At 35.2% G+C, this 21,323-nt stretch overlaps 1 protein-coding gene across 1 annotated transcript; it reads left to right on the forward strand.

Moving 5' to 3' along the window:
- Window positions 1-6,176: 6,176 nt before the first annotated feature.
- LOC121726380 lies at window positions 6,177-10,714 on the forward strand. The gene is made up of 4 exons (XM_042113725.1): window positions 6,177-6,255; window positions 9,094-9,251; window positions 9,538-9,663; window positions 10,614-10,714. The coding sequence occupies exons 1-4, from the start codon at window positions 6,189-6,191 to the stop codon at window positions 10,704-10,706; spliced, it is 444 nt and encodes a 147-aa protein (XP_041969659.1). The 5' UTR covers window positions 6,177-6,188; the 3' UTR covers window positions 10,707-10,714.
- The last annotated feature ends 10,609 nt before the right edge of the window (window positions 10,715-21,323 follow it).

Genomic DNA, 21,323 nt, shown 5'->3' on the forward strand with positions numbered 1-21,323 from the left:
ATTTTCGCACGCCCCGGACATCATAAAAAATATAACATCATTGAAAGGGTTTATGTATCAGATCATATACCTAAGTACTTAAAAACAAGATTAGGGGGTAGGTAGAAGAGTATTCAAGATAATAAATGTACTACTTTTCTTTTCTTTCCATCTCAAAAGAAACTCACATTTCGTCAGATATTTAACGATTTGGCTCATCTGAGTTATTAAAATACAATTTATGTTTCACGACCTCTGTGGCTCAGTTGGTGAGCTGAAGGTAGCTCAAGCCGGGGGTCGCGGGTTCGAATCCCGCTGAGGGAACAAAAAGTTTTCAAGTTTCTGGGTCACACTTGGATGTGTATTAAATATGTGTATCATGTAATAAAAATCTTAATATATGTATAAGTAGTATTATAATAGTATAAAATATATTTCCGTTGTCTGATGTCTGGTACCCGTAACACAAATCCTTCAAGTACTTACCACGGGGTCAGACTGACGAGGTGTGAAGCGTCCATAGATATAAAAAAAAAAAAACATAAAACTCAAAGATAATTCTATTATTTAAATCCGTTTCCCTGTAGAGTGTAGATGATGTAAACTCAGTGAATAACATTAAACAAAACATAAAACAATGGTAAAACAGTATTCCCGTGACAAACAATTATGCTTATTACAGCTCATTATATTACAATTAATTTAATCAATCGTGATTCCGCGTGCGGTTAGGATTTCTACGCGGAAACGCTAATTAATAAAAATAATTTATGACATTTTGTTGTAATTTATGACGTGTGATGTTTAGGCGCGTTTTGTATTTTGAATAGCAAATAATTATAGTTATATGCTATGACTATTATTATATTATAATTTATAATACTACATAATATTATTGTTAATAATAACTTCCTTGATGGAAAATTTGTTTATCCTACTAATATTAGAAAGGCGAAAGTTTGTTTGGATGTATGGATGTGTGGATGTGTGGATGTATGGATGTTTGTTACTCTTTCACGCAAAAACTACTGAACGGATTTTAATGAAACTTTACAATAATATAGCTTATACATCAGAATAACACATAGGCTACAATTTTAACCGACTTTCAAAATGGGGGAGGTGTTATGTTCGTTTTCTTATATTCAACGATTACTCCGCCGTTTGTTAACCGATTTTCAAAATTTTTCTTTTGGTATATAGGGTATCATCCCAATTTGGTATTATATTCACAAAAGTGGTGATCTGATGAAGGATCCGTAAGTAATCGAGGGAATTCCTCAAAACTTATAGGGAAACATGTGGTGACTTTGGTTTCGTGAGAAGTATTCTAAGCATATGCTACCAACAAGTAAGATTTTGCACCGAGATATACCTGGTATACCGTGGTTCAGAAGGTGCTGAGAGAACTCCTGATTCTTTATAGATACAAGTTTGGGAGTTTCGGCGTTGTTTTAAGAACAGAAAGCATATGCTACTATGCAAATTACATTCATCATCATCATCATCACTACCATATTATACCATTTCATAGTCTTTTAGATCGAGACTCGAGTTTGTCAAGCGATAATTAAAAAAATCTATACCTAATATTATAAACCTGAAGAGTATGTTTGCTTGAACGCGTCAATCTCAGGAACTACAGGTCCGATTTAAAAACTTATCTCAGTGTTAGATAGATCATTTATCGAGTAAGAGTATAGGCTATATTATATTATCACGCTAAGACTAATACGACCGAAGAAACTCAGGAAAATGTGGGAAAAACGGGAGAAATATTTTTTTATAGGAAAATGTACGGTTTCTGTAAAATTCCTAATTTACGCGGGCGAAGCCGCGCGGGACATCTAGTCGTTTATATTATGGTAGCTAGATGACGGCCGCAGCTCCGTTGCGCAATATCGTTTATTGCGCGGGAACGTTACATTTTTCCAGGATAAAACATTGAGCGGTTTGGGCGTAAAGAGACAACAGACACATTTTCATATTTATAATGTTAGTATGGATATTCCTGAATAAGAATGGATACTTTGTTCTTTACCAACTCAAAGTAACTCTACAATCCATATCGAATTTCAGTAATAGTACAGTATGCACCTAGGGCAGGAAAATAAAAAATGTCTCAGATCACACGTAATTGTTAGCCGAGGCGAAGCCGAGGTCAACAAACATAATATTGTGATCTGAGGCTTTCTTGTTTACTACCCATGGTACGTACTGCGTATACTATTTTTCTCATCGACGGAGGAAAACGGGAACAATATCGGTGAGCGCAGCGGGAAGAAAGTTAACGTTTTCCACCCGGAGGTGAGAAAAATAATTTTAAGCGTATAGTTTCGTGAAGAGATTACAGACAGCTGATGATCTACGAATAATAAAAACTAAGAAAAAGTAACTCAGTCAAAAAACATGTTCTACAAAACTTGTCAAAAATGTGTACCTACAGTAGGTACACATTTTCAATACATTTGCAATATTTAGGTGGCCTTGATAAATTATTTGCGCGCTAATAAATAAACATTTCTGTTGTCCCCTGTGTGTTCTGTGTCCATAATATTAGTTTATCTGATACAATACATAATATACCTATTACCTACACTTATTTACGTAATGACATTTTTATCTGGGCGGCCATCATACAATTTATATTGCTCCTGTAATTGTTGTGATTCATAGTTTAAATAAATATTATATATTACAATATTAAGTATATTGTACAGATAAAACGAACCATGTAAAAATTTGCTCTTCCCTTCGGAAGGGGGAACAAGAGGTCCCATATAAGGGGCCGTATTAAAAAAATAAAAATTAAGTATATAGTTCGTACCCACAAAATAGTCAAAAAGGAATTACATTTTAACGTTATTTAAATAAGACACTTTTTGTGTTTTGAAATAAAATCTTTACTTTAGCATATTTCACAAGTACCTACTTACTTTACCTCTAATTTTTACCGATTAAATAAGATTTTGACTTATTTTGAATAAATAATTAGAAGGCTAAAACTTCGTTTCTTTGAAACTAAATGTACCTCCATACTTTTAAGTGAGCCAAAATTATTTTAAGTGATAAATACATAACGACGAGACCTTGAAGTGTTTCGCTGAAAAACCTGCCGCTCAGTTTTTCTAAGAAATAAGCTCGTTATGGTTATCTAGTATATCTAGAAAATATGTTTATCTAGTATTTATTTTCGTGATAGTAAATTCTGTCTGGTAAGTGGTAGGTACCCAAAATTATATTATACCCAATAATTGTCAAAATATTATGATAATAAATTATTAATATGACTTGACTAATTTTTTTTTTCTTATTAAGTTTTTTGACGTAAATTATTATGAAATGTAATATATTTTGAAGTCTAATAAATTATTTAAAACAGAAAAGCTTAAAAAAAAAGCTTTAATTTAAAAAGTCTAAAAAGAAGAAAATCTCCTTAAAATTTTTACTTAAGTATAAGTTTTAATCCTCAATATTTTAAACAATTTGCATGATAATAAAAGCTTGTCGCGACTCGCAAGACTTAACAATCTTTCAGTACTTACTTAATAAAATAAAAATAAAAATATATTACTCACTTAAATTGGTACTTGTTTATTTACAAATCGCAAAATATAATATATATAATAACAAAAAACGCATTAAAATCCGTTGCATAGTTTTAAAGATTTAAGCGACTTTGTTTTATATCTCGATCTTTGTTCGATATCACTACATATATACTATATGTAGTGATATCAATTCTCTAGGCGAACAAGATATTCAAACAGATGTTAAGAAGTAAGAAATGTTTATGTTACTTTATGAAAAGTTGTTGCGATTCCCAAAGTATACTGGGGAAATAGACATTAACCCAAATTATTGACCCCAAGGAACAACTGAAATAAAAATATACGTTCACGCTTTATAAGAGAAGGTAAGCATCGCATAATTTTGATTTTATTTACTAGTACAATTTATTTTTAGCCAGACTTCAAACAAACCAGGAAAATTTTGATAATATAAATCGTATTTTCAGCAAAAAATGATGCTCATTTATTCCATACCCAAAGGGTAAAAACTGGATCCTATCACTAAAACTTCGTTGTCTATCCATCTATTCGTCTGTCCATCTGTCTGTTTGTCTGTCTGCCTGTCTGTCTCCAGGCTGTCTCTCAAGATTATAGATATTTCTGTTGCCACTATAACAACAGGTACAAAAAAATATATATGTATATTGTATATTCAATATTATATCCCATAGAGCTCGACAAGGCTTTAAATGAACGTGGTGAAAAAAAGGAACTAACGCTGCGATCATACAAAAACGCCATTTTTGACAGTTATCCTTTACCAGCAGCGCCCCGTCCACGTTCATTTAAAGCCTTGTAGCACTTTATAACAATCGTAATTTTTTGGCTTTTGTTCCTCGATATCGATAATGGCTACACACACATAAAATATTCACACAATCTTCAATCATATTATGTGTGCTTTAAAAATTAATATAAAATAAGATCAAATTTAACGGTTTATTTAATTTTTTAATTTCACCACCAACTTACTGCACCAACTTACTTTAACTATAACTTTAACTATAACAAAATGTCAACTGAACTGTCAAATCCCTAGTGAAATTCCATAATGAATGCCATATTAAATGCCTCTGGTGCAACTTGCAACCCACCCTAATACTCCATTGTCCCATATTTTTACTCAATAACTTGGCCGATTTTTTAAATTTTGTTTGGTAAAATCCAAAAATTATATAAAGCTAATTAAATGTGATAATCGAAACAAGAAACTTTAACAATAACATTAAAATTTAGTTTGGTTCATACAATAGTATTTTTCATTGAAATAAATGCGAGTAGAGCAGACGGCGCGTCGAATGGGCGTACAGTTTAATAGTCGAGTTTCAGGTAAATTTATTGAAAGCCGTTCACTCGCTCTGTGATTTAATATCGAATAATTCTTCACGCTTATAAACTCACGTCGTAAAGGCTGTAGGGAAAGCGATCGTTCATGTTGCAATATGGTCCCTTGAATTTTAAATATTATTAAACTCGATAGATTTAAATAGGACAAGCTTAAATCATATCGTATAAAAACTGTATACTTGATTAGAGTTTAGAAATTAAAAAATATAAGTCGGTTAAAAACCTTATAATTTCGGCTACGAATATATAAAAACTAAGGAATCGTAACTCCCATACTATTATCGTTTTGAATTTGGTTCCTTTTGATCTGTCATGTAACGTCAGCCTAGTATCGCTCAAGGTCACCTAAATATTGCAAATGTATTGAAATGTGTACCTTCTTATTCTTCTTTTGGCGTAAATAAGGTACACTTTTTTGACAAGTATTGTCATGGAGCATGTTTTTTGACGGAGTTACTTTTCCTTATTATTTTTATTATTCGTAGAATTTCGGATTTCAAAATTAACTTTAAAAAAAAAGACATATTTAATTTAAAATAAGGTGCTACTTGAGTTTTAAAGACTGATTGATACTATGGAGCAGAAATTCTCAAAGTGGTCCAGGTGACCCCGAGAGTAAAACGTAGTGATTAAATTCTCTTTGCCCGAGAGGTCCACGCGAGATTAGACGACGGTCTACGTTTGCCCTGACAGAAAATGGGGGTCCGCAATAATTGTAGGGCAAATTAATTTGGTTAGCAGTAAATAACTTTCGTATTGGCTTGATTTCTCTTATTACATAGCATAGGCTAGTGATCTCGATGCCTTACCTTATCAACGTGCCGCTTTTCTGAATAATCACTAAAGTGATGTCATAGTGCCACCAAATGATATTATAATAGGCTATAGCTTTGTGATTAGATATTGTTGTGTTTACATTAATTTTGCGTGCTCAAAATTGTGTGTCGCGTGCCGTTGGTTCGCCATCCCTGGCATAGGCGGATAATTTGTTGAATAGCACAGCGTAACAAGTTTCATGGATTAGTATTGTAGGGGGGAGGGGGCGGGGGTGCTGGGGGTCTGTAGTAGGCAGTACCTTAAGTGGGCCACCTACCTGAATGTGGTACAAAGATCAGATACGGCACCTTTGAATGAAGTTATTAAAAATCACTCAAACAATCTGACCCTTAATTATGTACCACCGAGATCCGTGAAATTATCCGGCCAAAAAGATTGTATCGATCATATCCGCGGCGGACCAAATTATTCCGTCATTACTCCGTACACTTTTTGTATGACACAACGTGGAAAATGTACAGATCGTATATTCCTTTGTATCTCCTCTTTATTTACGCGACATCCGCAGAATTGGAGCATGGTAAGAGGCTTTTGTTTTTAATTAAAAGTTCTTATTACAATTGATTTATTTATATTCGCAGTATTGGCGATATTAATGAATGAGATAATTTTATTTCCATTATTCGTTTACATGATCCTCAAGCTTTCATTTTATTGTATTACAAGGTAATCAGGATAACCTAATTTCATATCAGATTGTTTTAATAATGTATAGTACGATCAAATTAATAAAATCAGCGGAAATATTTCGTGTAGTTTTGAAAATCGCTACAGTTATTCCTTGTGATATCCAGATGAACATGTCAAAAGTCCTCAAGGGTGGGGGGTGAGCTAAGAGTGTAGGGGGGGGTCAAAGGACCCTTTTTTTAGGTTTTTGCTCATAAGTAAAAAACCTGCACAAATAGCATTACGGTTACTTCTAGGAAAATTTTCTACATAAAATTTCCTCTAAATTATGTCCTATAAATTTTTTTGTACGGTCGATACTTTAGGAACTACAGGGGGGGTCAAATTCCTCAAAAGTGCGAATCTCGAAAATAACACGCATCGAACGTCCGAGACTAAGAAAACAACTTATTCTGATTCAAATACCTGCTATTCACAGATAATTATTATTTGTCCTAGCTGCTATTATTACAAAACGTTAGACTAGTCACCATGGAATTAGGAAGTACCATATTATATACTATACAGCTGGAAAGCTTACTTCATCATTTTGAAATATTAAAATGAACCTTACTTCCATGTGCTAAAGTATTATTTTTATTAACTAATATCTCCTTATAGTAGCGAGCACGAGCGAGAAATCGATTTTCTTGGTTTGTCCCTTTCGCACAATTGCCATGTAAAATATACGATAATACATTGGTAGTAAATTGAAAAAAGCATTTTTCGTAGAAAACGATAAAATAAGGCATAAATATTATATAAACGACATGTTTTAATACTGCGCTTTCCTGCTTCAGTTTAATATTATTTAATTTCAATAATTGTTACTAAACTGAGCTTCTCAGTTGTGCGATTTTCTTTTAAAATGTCTTAAGATTTACACATAGGCAAGAAGCATGGTTACACTAGTTTGAAAGGGACAGACCAAGATTAATGACCTCTCGCTCGTCGCATGCTTAATGCACAGTAAGCTTTCCAGCTGTACGAAGTTCTTACTAATTCCATGCTAGTCACTCTTTCCACACGTTTTGTATGTGTGCCTAATATCGAAGAGCTACGAGCGATAAGGACGACGCTATACGTAAGCAGTGCAAATGCTTCTCTTTCCTTTCTTACCTGGCGCGACACAACTTCAGCTATTTACAGGAAAGGCAAAGTGTCAGTTGTTAAGCTATTTGATCAAAAACCAAAAATCAAGGATATTGCCGCCATCTTCTACAATCCAACATCAACATCTGAAGAAATAGCAGAGTCAGGAGAAAGGATGTTTTTGACGATGTATCGTGCAGCCACTGATCAGCTTGATCTTAACAGACATCGATACTCAGTTTTTGTCAAATCCAGCACCAAATCCAAACCAGATCTTTCCTCTCTCCCACCTACAAAAGGATCAGCAAAATTTCACTCATTCCGAGTGTTCCACCAAGTACAAGAGTGGTTAGGTAACGCACTGCCTCCTGAAATGTGGGGATGGAAGCGAGGAGCTGATGGAAACCTCGAGTCTGTTACCACTCATGATCCTCCAGCTCCTGACACCGTGCTGAAGTCAATATTTTGTCGCTGCAAAAGTGATTGCACTGGTAATTGTGGATGCCGAAAAGCTGGTATCACGTGCAGTCTAGTATGCAACGGCTGCTTGGGTTCGTGTACAAATGGCGTACCTGTAGATTTGGTAGATATAGAAGGTGAAGATGATGATGATGTAGTAGAAGAAAATTATTGATTTAATTAAGACTGTCTAATTATTATTTTCTAGTTTTGAATACATTTTGAAAACATACCAATTTTATTTTATTTATAAAACCGTCTCATTTTTTATACCTATATAAAGTTGAACACTCTGTAACTTCTAAAGTGTCGACCATACAAAAAAAATTATAGGATCAAATTTAAAGGAAATTTTATGTAGAATGTTTTCCTAGAAGTAACCGTTACGCTATTTGTGCAGGTTTTAGACTTATGAGCTAAAATCTAAAAAAAGGGTCCTTTGACCCCCCCCCTACACCTTTAGCTCACCCCCCACCCTTGGGGATTTTCGATATGTTTATCTGGATATCTCAAGGAATAACTGTAGCGATTTTCAAAACTACACGAATTATTTCCGCTGATCGTCCATTTTCGGCTTAATTTTCTTAGGCTATATTGTAACTATATTATGATAAGAACCATCATGAAGCAAACAATAGTGAATAATTACTTTGTTAACTTAGTAGATTTTAATAATGTTTATTGTACTATGTTTCCCGCCATCTTATACGCGGAAAGTGAATTATCACTGAGACCATACAATTTTTTTTGTAAATTAAGTTGCTACATCTCCTCGCCCTTTTATCCTTTTCCGGATACCACCTAATCCATTGCGAGACCACATCAAAGTCAAAAATTTTAATACTTTAGGGGTGTCTGGCAGTGGGAAGCAACTGTTAAAAATGACCGGCAGTGGGAGACGAGATTCCTACAGTTATCCCAAAGAAAATAAGGTGGAATATTGATGTTTACAGTTTCTCGAAGGCTAGGTAGACGTTCAGAACTGGATCCTAAAGTAACGCGACCGAAACTCCATAGTTGCTGATTGTTCTTACCTCTAATAGGGGTCATATTATATAGGAAAACTTTTAGGTTTTGTAAAATGATGAAAGTCTGGCTGTCACTGGCTATTACTAATGTTTACTTATTACATTTGTTACAGAGAGTCCAATAAAGTCAATAGTACAAAAGACACTTAGGGCTACGGCCCGAGCTTGTATGTCCAAGATCAACGCGACAGAAGCAGATCTAGAGTATTTGATAGAAGACCCGCCTTTTCCGGAGAAATCAGCCTGTATTGTTACTTGTCTACTGGAAAGGGTACGTTTTTAATTTAAATATACAGCCGAACATACTTACACATCTTTATACTTTTGGAAATCAGAAAAAATTGGGGATAAATTAGAATACAGACCTGAGCAATCCCTAGAGTTTTTAAAATCCTTTCTTTGAATATTGACAGATAGACAGACCAATTAGAAATTAATTAGTTTGTTACCAACTTATCATTGAAATAACTATTAATTAATATCTGTCAGGGGATTAATATTATCGATATACCCTTCTCAAAATTAAAATTTATCATCATCAATCAACGTATCTACAGATTGGCATCGTGAAGAATCAAAAGTACTCCAAAGTTGGATTCATAACTGTGGTCGCACCGCTGGTGATGCATAGCGAAGAAAAGATGAAACACATGAAGACCGTTGCTGAAAATTGTGACAAAGAGGTAGGTTTACTATTCTAACAGACAAATTGGTAGAGATAAAAAGCAGGTGGAAGGCGGACCTTCGTAACTTAATCTGGCTATATTAATTGAATAGCGAATTGCTCATTAATCTATTACTTTGATGATACATTAGCGTTTGCAATTACTATACACTGCAAACGTCAAAAAATGTTTAATAATAGACGAGTCCCCGTATCACGTATCTTGAGAGAGCAATGCGATAGCAATTATTGCGCGATAATTGCTCCAAAATCGCAATTTCGTATCACGTATCAGCCAAAACAATACTCAATACCTACTAATCACTATATATTTTGACACCATTGTTTGTGACATTCATGACACCCAGCAATCACAAATAAAACACAATATTACTTGCACTTTTTCCACTATATTCATTAATTACTACAAATTTAACTTAAATACGACAGGTTTCGATATAAATCATCATCAGGTGTACTTAACGTCAAGTGCAAGTAATATTGTGTTTTATTTGTGTTTAAAATGAATTTCCACCAAGAACCGACATTACAATCAATTATATATACCCAGCAATCACTCGCGCGATTATTGCTAGTGAATTATTGTTGTGACTTGTAACTCCTTGGACTTTCGTTTGCAATATTTGCAGACCGCAATCTGACTTCTGATATCCGTTGTTGCGATCCACAGCATTGATTTGACAGATGTTGCCTAGCATTGTGATATTATGATACACATATTTAATACACATCCATGACCCAGGAACTTTGAAAACTCTTTGTTCCGTCGGCGGGATTCGAACCCGCGACTCCCGGCTTAAGCTACCAACAACCCAAAACTGAGCCACAGAGGTCGACGATTTCTAGTTATTGTGAACCGATGAATTAGCTGACTCCCACTCACTGCACTCCATCCACTAGACCTCGGTAATAATTAAAACCGAAGTGTTACACAAAGTATTCTTTCAGATCCCGGTCAACGAATCAAAATGTCAGCTCGGGAACGACATAACAACCTGTATATTCAAATACGCACCTGAGCTACACTTCAACAAGACCTGATTAACAAGTCGCTTCGTTATAATAAAAAAACATATTTCACTACTTTGTGTTTTACTCTTTATTTTGCTGTTTGATTTTGTTATATTTTTTACACGCGCATCTGTATCAATCCTGAGAAAATTGCTATAATATTATTATCAATACTTCAGTTATTATTGGCGGACACAGGCGCGGTCGCAGCCTGAAATTTTGGAGAGGGTCACTCAGTAGTCACTACACAATTTTTTTTATCTGCGCCCTCGGACGGTTCTGGGTTTTATTTTATTTTCAATTTTACCTTAGATTTGGGGGGGGGGGTCATGTCCCCTGTGACCCCCCCCCCCCCTTCGGACCGCGCCTGGGCGGACATGATCTTTTATATTTTTTAAGTTATTTTTTATAGCCTCCGACACTTTAGTAACATAGCTTGCTGTTGGTGACTGAATTTCTAAAATTGGTTCAGTGCAAAGATCCATGTTACCTCTTACAACGTCACATACTGACAAACTTTTAAGTAAGTTCTAACTTTTAAGTACAACATACGAATATTTTAGGCGGGCTATATCGCGGGTAAAGGCAACATAATAATGATAATAGCGCTGAGATATTGTATAGTAGTAAAATTGTCACCATCACGGGATTACATGCAAATTGTTACACAAAGAAAGTCGTTCACGTTACGTCACGTCGTGTGTCGCGGCTGACGTGGGTCAGATTGAACCCGACGTTACGTGTGTTTTAATAGGCAAAACATTCGATAATTTTTTTATCATATATCCTTCTTGGTGCGTCTATATTGCTCGTGACAATGACAGTGACATTTCATGATTATGGCATGATCATAATGCTAAGTACTCACATACGGTTTTGCTCGATAGTTTTACTCCAAATCGAGCAATAACCACCGTGTGGACCGCAAAACTGACAGCTCGAAGGCTCGCTTCGAGCCGGCCTCAATGGAATTAAATATGTCAAATATGACATTTCCTTCGATTCGGAGTAAAACTATCGAGCAAAACTGTATGTGAGTACTTAGCATTATATAGGTACGTATACTCAAACTTTGCGAGAACTAAACCAGAGTAGACAGAATGATAGAGTATGCCGTCTTAGAACTGATGTTGAAATTTTTAAATTTGACGTATTATGACGAAAATCGTCGCTAGGGTTTTTAACTTGTCACCTACGAATTTAAAACTATGACATATTCGCTGGACGTGTTCCTCTTTGGTCGTATTGTTGTTTATATTTTGGCACATGCGATTAAAATTGACAGAAACTAATTTTGAATCTAAAAATCTTTATTTTAAATATTTAAAAATAAATTATATCAGCCAGCGCGAGGCACATTCAGTTCATAATCCTAGTGAAACCCGACGAATTTGACAGGTATTGAAACCTGTCCGTCTCCAGCCGTCTCTTTGCAGTTGAACTACTGGTCGTTATGTCTATTGTGACTAAACCGTAGAGTAACTTATGTTATATAGTTAGGAAGGTGGACTGACCAAAGCTGTAATTTCTGTCCATTTTTAGGCTAACAGGCCGTAAAATAATGATTTATGAGGCCGTAACAATATCTGAATTACTCATGAATAATAATATTTTGTAACAATATGACGTAGTTACTAACACGACATGTATCATGTACGATTGGCAGAAATGATTTCATTTTTAAAGCGACCAACTCTATGGCCGCAAGCGCCCGCAATGCGTGTTCGCGAGTAATATTAAATGAAAAATAGCTTTATAAAACACCCCTTAATTGTCGCTCCTACGATTTTTGTTTTTAGGCCATACAATGCTTATTGTTACAATGTTAACACTTTTATATTCGTCGCATGTAAAAAGCACTTTGCATGCCGTAACGACCAATTGGCTTCAAAAACGCGCAAAATAATATAATATATTCGTTATTACATTTTCTGTAGACCTAGATTAACAATGATATCTACACATTTGAATTTTTTTCTAATTATGTCTTAACATGCTAGTGGATTTTTTAGACGAAAATTTTCCACTATTAACAAAAAATTAAAACCGACTTCCAAGGTAAAAACAATAATAACATTCTTATAATATGAACTAAAAAGTATTAAATAATTTTTCCTATCTAATAGTGCCTTTTTCCGAATTCGGCTAAACCTCAACTATTTCTGTACCCTAGTTTAGTTACCTACTAACCATCGCGTAAGTATATTTACTTAATTCTTATTACAATTTGTTAAGAGTCAGACGTCGTGCTCACAAATATCAGGTAGATAATTTTAAAAAATACATTTAAAAAAATCGAAGTGAACAGTAAACACGTGCTAGCCGCTAGGCAATTACTGTACCTATAAACTTGCATAGGATTTCGATCTGTATATGTATCAAAATCGTGTAAATATAAACCGTATAAACGAAGTATTTTTTAAACTAATTGCGATTGTGTTTCTTATTCCTATTACGATATAGATTAGCTATCATGTATGTCCACACTGTGCACTTTCATCTTCAATTTTCGTCATCTTCTTTCATTCAACTTTCGTATTGGCGCATTCAATAATTGAATGCGTCAAAGAACGCAACGCCAACATTGTAATTTTTTTTTGTTCGGTTGGCCTGAAGGAAACGTGGCCCTATGAGAAAAAGACTTAAAAAATTTTGACGAAAAAATACAACCCCCAATGACCACACCTTTTTATTATACCAATCTATAGGGGGCGCCAAGGGAAGCAAAAAAGCTGAGATAAACTTTTCTCAAAAAACAACCCCTGTCGAATGACAGGCTGAAATGTGACCCTCGTTAGTATGCCGAAAATACTTAAAAAAATTTGGACGAAAAAATTCAACCTCTTCGCCCCCCTATCAATTGGTATATTCAAAAAGGGTGGTTATAAGAGGTTAAAATTTTTACGAAAAAATTTTCTAAGTCTTTTTTCCACACGGAAGGAAACGGGGCACCCGTTTCCTTCAGTCCAAACCAAATGTGTCCAACCAAACGCTCTGGAGTAAAGGTTGAATTTGTTACTTATGTTCAATTTTGTGGTACTTGAAATATTATGTATTTTGAAACAACATTAAGTAGGTACTTATATTTTTTTGTATTAAAATCGCTTTGAAATGTACCAAATAAATAAGGACATAACGTGATGACTGATGATATTTTATGGTGTTGTCTGTATATTGTATCCATATACAACCATGTGAGTTGTGACATTGGTGACCCTGACATGGTAGTGATGATGATGATGACGAGGATGATGAATGTAATTTGCATAGTAGCATATGCTTTCAGTTCTTAAAACAACGCCTAAGCCCCCAAACTTGTATCTATAAGGAATCCGGAGTTCTCTTAGTATCTTCGGAACCATAGTATAGCTTGGTGTAAAATCTTGCGTTTTGGTAGCATATGCTTAGGATGCTTCTCATAAAACCAAAATCACCATATTATGTTTCCATATAAATTTTGAGGAGTTCCCTCGATTACTCATGGTTCCCATCATCCGATCACCACTTTTGTGAAAATGGGACCAAATTAGAGTAAAACCTATTATGACAAAACAAAAATTTTGAAAATCGGTTCACATACGGCGGAGTAGTGGTCGAACATACAAAAAACTCGTTTTTTGGAAGTCGGTTAAAAAGTAGAAAATTCACTAAAAGTAGTTCAACCAGTTAATAAACTTTAAGTGTAGTCCCAGGATTTATCCTCGCTTCGAATATGTACAATTTGATGGTGTACGATACGTAAAATATAATGGCACTTTAAAGCAGCCCCAAAAGATACAGCGGCCGTGTTGCGGCGGGCAGAGTGCCAGTGGTCGTCCGTTTGGTTGCAAATTGCGATGTCGCCGATATCGACTACAGGAGAGCACCTGGCCTCAAGTAATGTTTACATCATTACAATTAGCTATATATACTAAAGCTCTGAAACACACGCAAAAATTCGAACGAGCGTATTTTGTCCATATTTGTATGGTACAAGCGTTATAGTACAGGTTGCCTAAAACATTTTTTTATTACTATCAAGCTAAAATTCTCGAAAGTGGTAGCTAACAGAGATAGAATGGATTTAATATTTCGATTTGATGGTCCTAAAATAATATGGATTATTCTATTTGTAGGACAATGTTTAGTCTTAAATTATATAACTATTAATCTGATTTTTTGTAAGTATATTGAAAGGATAATAGTTAAATAATTTAGAGTTACATTGTCCTACAAATAGAATAATCCATATTTTAGGACCATCGAATCAACATATTAAATCCTAATAAAAAAATTGTTCTAGGGAACCCAAAGGGAACCTGTACTATAAGGCTCTGGATTAACTTAAGAGCATTCGTTTCACCCTGTAAAAAGACTGTTCCAGTAGGATATTGCACTTACCAGTTTTTATGCAAGCAATGAAGCCCCTATGTAATCTAGTTTGAGAAAATAAAAAATAATAATATTATATTTCAATTTTTAATCACTTACGGATTTTGTCGCGGAACACTTATCTAATTATTCCCGTTTTTGGAACGAAGTTCCTAATCGCGCGTTGCGAAAGGGGGCTAGACCACAGTATAGCAATATTAGTATGTCATATTGCTATACTGTGGGCTAGACGGAAAAAATTCATACGAAAAGATGTAACGACACTTTTTTCAACAGTTAGAAGATAGAAACCGCTTGTCATGACATACGGTATCTATCTTTATCTATGTCTGTGCTTTTTGCTATAGTAGTAAGCGCGGTAGCTCTCTGTCTCTCTCTCATAGAAAGCAAGATATTTTCGTTTCGTCTTTCTATTTCGCATTGAACAATGTGGTGTAGCGACGTTTTTTTTTGTTTTTTTTTTTGTTGAGTGTATACTTACAGGTTTTTTGTACATAAGAAATAACTTCGTTCTATCAGGGTGTCCCTTGGCAGCATTCAAGTTTAAATTAATATTAAAAATTATAAGATAAGTATAAATTATTTTTTTAATAATTAAAAAAATATATACATAATACAAATGTGTAATACTTGTGTAACTCTAAGAAATCATAAATTATTCCACCAACTACAATTACTAAACAAACAGAACGGACAAATATTATAATAGGTAATGCCTCAATGATTGCACAATAGTCTTAAAACCTTCATATCAGTCAATAAGGGAAACAGAGTTTGCACCAAACTTTACCAGCATTGGTATTTGGTATTGTAATCACTGTATTGTTACTGCAGTTGCTTTACCAGCATAAACATGACGGGCAAAAACAAATAATCTGCTAAACGTAAAATTTTCGCGGCCGTACATTCCGAACGGAATTTCTTTTAAGCCGCCCCAAGATGTTGAAATATTTTTATAAGAACATAGTAGATGCAATTCCCCACACGGCTGTCATAAAATTCCTGGGCGAATACCACAACAAATCGGTGCCGTGCCAAGTCTTTTGTGTAAGTAAAGGCCTTTGGCGTTGGTAATGTTCATAAAAGTAGCGTCTTCAGGCAGCTGTATTTACTTTGTTCGAAATAAATTCAACCTTTTTTGTCACGCTCCAAATTCAAACTTTATACGGACACTCAAATGTTTTCTGGTCAGCCAGTATCAGACTATTTTTCTGGTTGAATAAAACCTCCTTTCATCCGTCTATGTATTTAAAAATGTTGAGGATTTTGCGCTTCCTTTAGCTTGAAAACCTTTTAAAAATAATTTCAAGCCGGGGCGTGCGAAAGCTTTATAGTGACCTATTTGACGCCTTCCCGGTAGTAGTTAGGGCGTCGTCTGTGCCCTAAGGGCCTGTGAGATAAACGATGCTTATCTACAGTTATCTGATACGAGTCAACGTTGTTCCCGCGCTCCAAGGATGTTTTATAAAGATTATTGTTAAATAAAAAAAATGTGTTTTAGGACTGAAGCCCTTTTTAGAGTTCCGTACCCAAGGGGTAAAAACGGGACCCTATTACGGGACTTCGTTGTCTGTCCGTCTGTCCGTCCGTCTGTCCGTCCGTCCGTCCGTCTGTCTGTCTGTCTGTCTGTCTGTCCGTCCGTCCGTCCGTCCGTCCGTCCGTCCGTCCGTCCGTCCGTCCGTCCGTCGGTTGAAAATTTCATAGATTATGAATATCTGTTGCCGCTATAGCAACAAATACTAAAAACAAAATACATTTAAGGGGCTCCCATACAACAAACGTGATTTTTTGGCTTTTTTTGCTCTATATCAATAATGGCAACAGGAGGTACTTGATTTTTTCTCAAAGTCCTTACTTATAGGGCGATCACACAAAAAGTCTGTTATCTGCGATCTCTTATATGTGTACTTTAATATATTATAATAATAATATTAAAATAAAATAAAAAAAAGGGGTGCTCCCATACAAAAAACACAACTTTTGGCCTGACTTTGCTCTAATAAGGAGTGAGCACGCTGAGACGGGCCGTGCCGGGGCTCAGCATGCCGGGGCTCATCGCAAAAATCCGCCTCAATACAATTTGTATGGAGGCAAAAATCCGCTGCGCCCCGACACAGTGTGCGATTCGCGCATCCGCTTCCATACAAATTTGCACGGCCCGTCTCAGTGTGTTCACTCCTTAAAGGTACGGAACCCTTCGCGCGCGAGTCCGACTTGCACTTGGCCGATTATTTATAATATAATACCATAGACTGAAGCAGATATCCATCTGTGTAAGCACAGGTAGAGTAGCAAGCTAAGCAGTTTGTGTTCATTAGTAGCGATTTAGTAATAATATATCTCAAACAATTATGTAATTTAATGGTTAGTAAAATTTCCGGAACCACATAACTAACATATGATTTTCCTTCTATCTCTGTCAATAGCAACATAAAGGGGTATTTATTTAACCATAAAGCAATCGATCACATAAAAATTGTAACAACTCAGTGAAAGAAACAAACCCAATAAGGAAAAGTGTGTGTAGTAAGGGTTGGAATGGAGTCCTGACGGGCGGAAATATTAGAACTCGCTGTGAACGTACAACAGATATCGTTTACTGTGAGCCTGTTTCGTTTAATCTTATTTATTTAACAGACCACTTACGATAGTTAGTCTATTGTACGGATACGTTTCGTTTTATAGGTTTATAAGACGGTAAGTTGCACTATTAGTAGTTTCTTATAAGAGAGTCTTTTTTAACCCCCGACCCCCGAAAGAGGGGTGTTATAAGTTTGATGTGTCTGTCTGTCTGTCTGTCTGTACGATGCACCCGTTTGGGTGGTCCGATTTTGATCTATTTTTTTTTTGAAAGCTGACATGATCGAGAGTGTTCTGAGCTATAGTTCATCATCATCAGCCTGCTCATTGCTGGAAAATCACGTTTTATCTGGTTCGTGATAGGTCGCGATTAGCAACTTGCAGTCGTTTAATGGGTTTTATATTTTGCTCTGGTTCGTTACACTTATGCACAAATGATACGTGTGAGTATCAACATGGCGAAACGAAAAGCAAAACAACCCAAATGTATAAAGTAATAAGACTCCAACAGGCAACAATTTAAACTCGTCAAATTGGTTCCATTAAAATGAAAACTCTTTTATTTCTTCAATTCGAATTTGACTACGCCGAAAAATCTTTTCAAAGCGTTTTTAATACTCCCCGAAGTAGCATTGTTCTAAACTTCAATTAATGAAATCTTTATGAATAGCCAATATCAAAGTTTGATTTACATCTTTACTCAAATAATAATTGCAAAATAGAGCAAACTAGCAAAAACATCAAGTGCCTACTTTGCACAAAATACGTTACAATTCTCCCATCGAGTTATGTTACTGTTAGGAAATGAACAATAAATATGTCCACGAAAGCAATGTACTAACCTAAATTCGTTAACGCATATTAGTTATCATAGTTACGCATTATCGCCTTTATTTTTAGGGTCGTAAGATCGAAATTTGTTTACAAAATATTTCGGTACGGGCAAGATGTGTTTGCTTTACGCCCCTTTTGAGAGATATGTAAACTGGGTGAAGTAGTGTTGACTGGAGCTTGTCGCATATATTCCCCTCTCCGTATAATGAAGACACTCCTATCCATGGAAATAGGTGTTTTCGCAATAAGCACACGTCGAAAATAAGGTTGGAATAGCAGATTACGATGCTTACGATGATTAAATGTGCGAGGACGGGGAACTTCATTATTTTCCTGAAACTCCTCTACTGGGATATTTTGTTACATTACATCTTACTTTCGAATATCGATCAGTGCGGCTTTACACCATTTCTTTACTAATCACTACTAAGCCCAGTTTCTGAGGCTCTTGCAGGAGCTAGGAGACTCTTCCTTTCTGGTTTTCTTCCCTATTGAATTGGTTCGTTGTTAATTGGTCTGTGTTTTAACGTTAGCCAGAAAAAGCGCTAGAGAACATATAATAAAATAGGGCGTATTAGGGCTAGCGTCTATTATTTTCAGGCTACGTTATTTTACGACCCCGATCTCCGCACTTCGTTACCTAATATAAACCTTTTATTTTAATCCCTATTCCAGTGATATAGGGCACCCTAAATTATTATTAGACTTTCACCGAAAATTTTTAGCTACCTCGATCTATTCAGATCGTCTCCCCATTAGGCAATAAATGGAGGCTTAAAAATAAATGATTTCACTCCGTTTTAATACCTTCAACTCGTTTTGTACGGTAAATTGCAACTTCAAAACGCCAAAATTCGTTTTTTGACCGTACACTTTTTCCGGGTGAGAAGTATCCTATATCCTTTCCCGGGACTCAATGTGTCTATCTCCATAACAAACAGCAAAATCGGTTCTACGGTTATTGGGCGTAAAGAGGTAACAGGCAGGCAAACAGTTAGACAGACAGACACACTTTCTCATTTATAATATTAGTATGGATATACAACACAAGTTGGGTTGGACAGTTTATAAGTGCTGATGTTGCCGATGTGTCTCGTAAATATCTGATAGCTGTTCTTGATACTTTGGTCATAAGTGGAGTTACTCAGGTTAGTTGGTAGATTGTTGAAATTGAGTGCGCTTATCCTGTGGTTGTAAGTCACGGCCATTACCATCTTTTTTCATTTTCGAAATATCGTTGTATCTCAAGCAGTACACAGTCCAGAATGATGCCTATCCAATTTTCTGAGATCAATGGCGATATCTCCATAACGATCTTCTGAAATGACAACAGAGGGCCCAATCTTTAGTTACAATTGTTTGTATATTAATTACCTACTTAGTTTGCAAATAAAATCTTTGAATCTTTTAATTATTTTCCCATGCTATTTCCACACAGTATATATAAGGCAAAACAACGTTTGCCGCATGAGTAAGTTGCTCAATAATATCAATACAATTACAGATTGTCGATCGACAAGCAGCATGTAGCAGGTAATCGATAATAGGCAAAAATATATTCGGACAGACAAAAAGATATTGCACATCATTTTTAGGTAGTGCTTCATCGTTATCTTTCATTGCTAAACATTTGTTACCTCTATGAGGACGAAAACCACAACACCTGGCCAGCAGCCAAAAGTTTCAGGTCATTTTACACTGACATTCATACAACACGTAGGAAAATTACAAATAGGACTGTCGTGTTTGCTAGCAGAAATATTATTATGATGTTAAATATTAATAATTTTTCATACCAGTAAGCAAGAAAGAGTCGAGTTTTAAAGACTTCTGAAACTAATTACCTGTAAGTATAATCCTGGAATGACAAATAATTTTTGGAATTAATGGAAGCGTAGAATACGTCATTACCTAACATTCTACTTGAAATGGTTATTTTTCAATTGCTGCATTGTATTTGTAATATTATAAATAATAATACTATGTATGTGAATAATGAAAAAACCACGAGTGACACATGAAACGAGCAGAAAATGCAATCACAAAATTTCATCTCCATTCCAGAACCACAATATTAATTCATTTCGACACTTTTTTCGTCGCAACGTTGACGCGTCTCCAAATTGAATCGCGGAAACAATAATATCCGATACCAATCGGAATTGATTTACCGCGATAATTAATTGATAAAATTTGTAAACGCAAAGTAGGCCAAAGATATTATGAGAATGTTCGTAACGAATTGTTTTGGCAGTTTAACGATTGCCTTATTTCATAGAATCACGTCGATTCCACGCCAAAAATTTCTGGTAAGGCACAAAATTATGTATCGTTTCTTCTGTACGCATATTGTTGTTATATTGGCTTCTTATTATTCTGTTCTCGTGGAATCTTTAGTGCTTACTTGTTAGCCTGAATCTTTATGGAAGTACTGAGCGCCTACTTACTCTGATAAAGCTAATGCAATGGACTTTTGACATTCTTCAGGGTAAACGTTCGCAGCTCAACCTCATGTACTTGTACCCTTGTAAAGAACATTTTAATAAAGTTGAAAATTACTTGTTTTTAGGTACATAGGAAATTTCTTTACTAAAGATAATATTCGGTCTGTATTGTGCATAATATTATGTATGTTTTAATGAAACATTAAACACTAATTACAAATAATTTCGTATATTTTTAATATACGAGTATAATAATAAGTTGTGTGGTTTAACACCACGTCAAATTTATCCTGTACCAAACGCCTAAAAACTAACGTGTCAACGTCTTGTAACTAGACCATAGCATAGTAATTATTATAAGTTAAGAAATAAAACAAATAAATTAGCTGTAATAGATTTAATTCATATTAATTTTGCT

Source organism: Aricia agestis, chromosome 4 (assembly GCF_905147365.1).
Source record: "Aricia agestis chromosome 4, ilAriAges1.1, whole genome shotgun sequence".
Lineage (NCBI taxonomy): Eukaryota > Metazoa > Arthropoda > Insecta > Lepidoptera > Lycaenidae > Aricia > Aricia agestis.

What these genes read in the sequence shown, in the direction of transcription:
- LOC121726380 (XM_042113725.1), top strand. Translation starts at nt 6,189, where the DNA reads ATGTACAGATCGTATATTCCTTTGTATCTCCTCTTTATTTACGCGACA. An exon ending in ATCCGCAGAATTGGAGCATG is followed by an intron (nt 6,256 to 9,093) that starts GTAAGAGGCTTT and finishes CATTTGTTACAG; the next exon opens with AGAGTCCAATAAAGTCAATA. An exon ending in CTGAAAATTGTGACAAAGAG is followed by an intron (nt 9,664 to 10,613) that starts GTAGGTTTACTA and finishes GTATTCTTTCAG; the next exon opens with ATCCCGGTCAACGAATCAAA.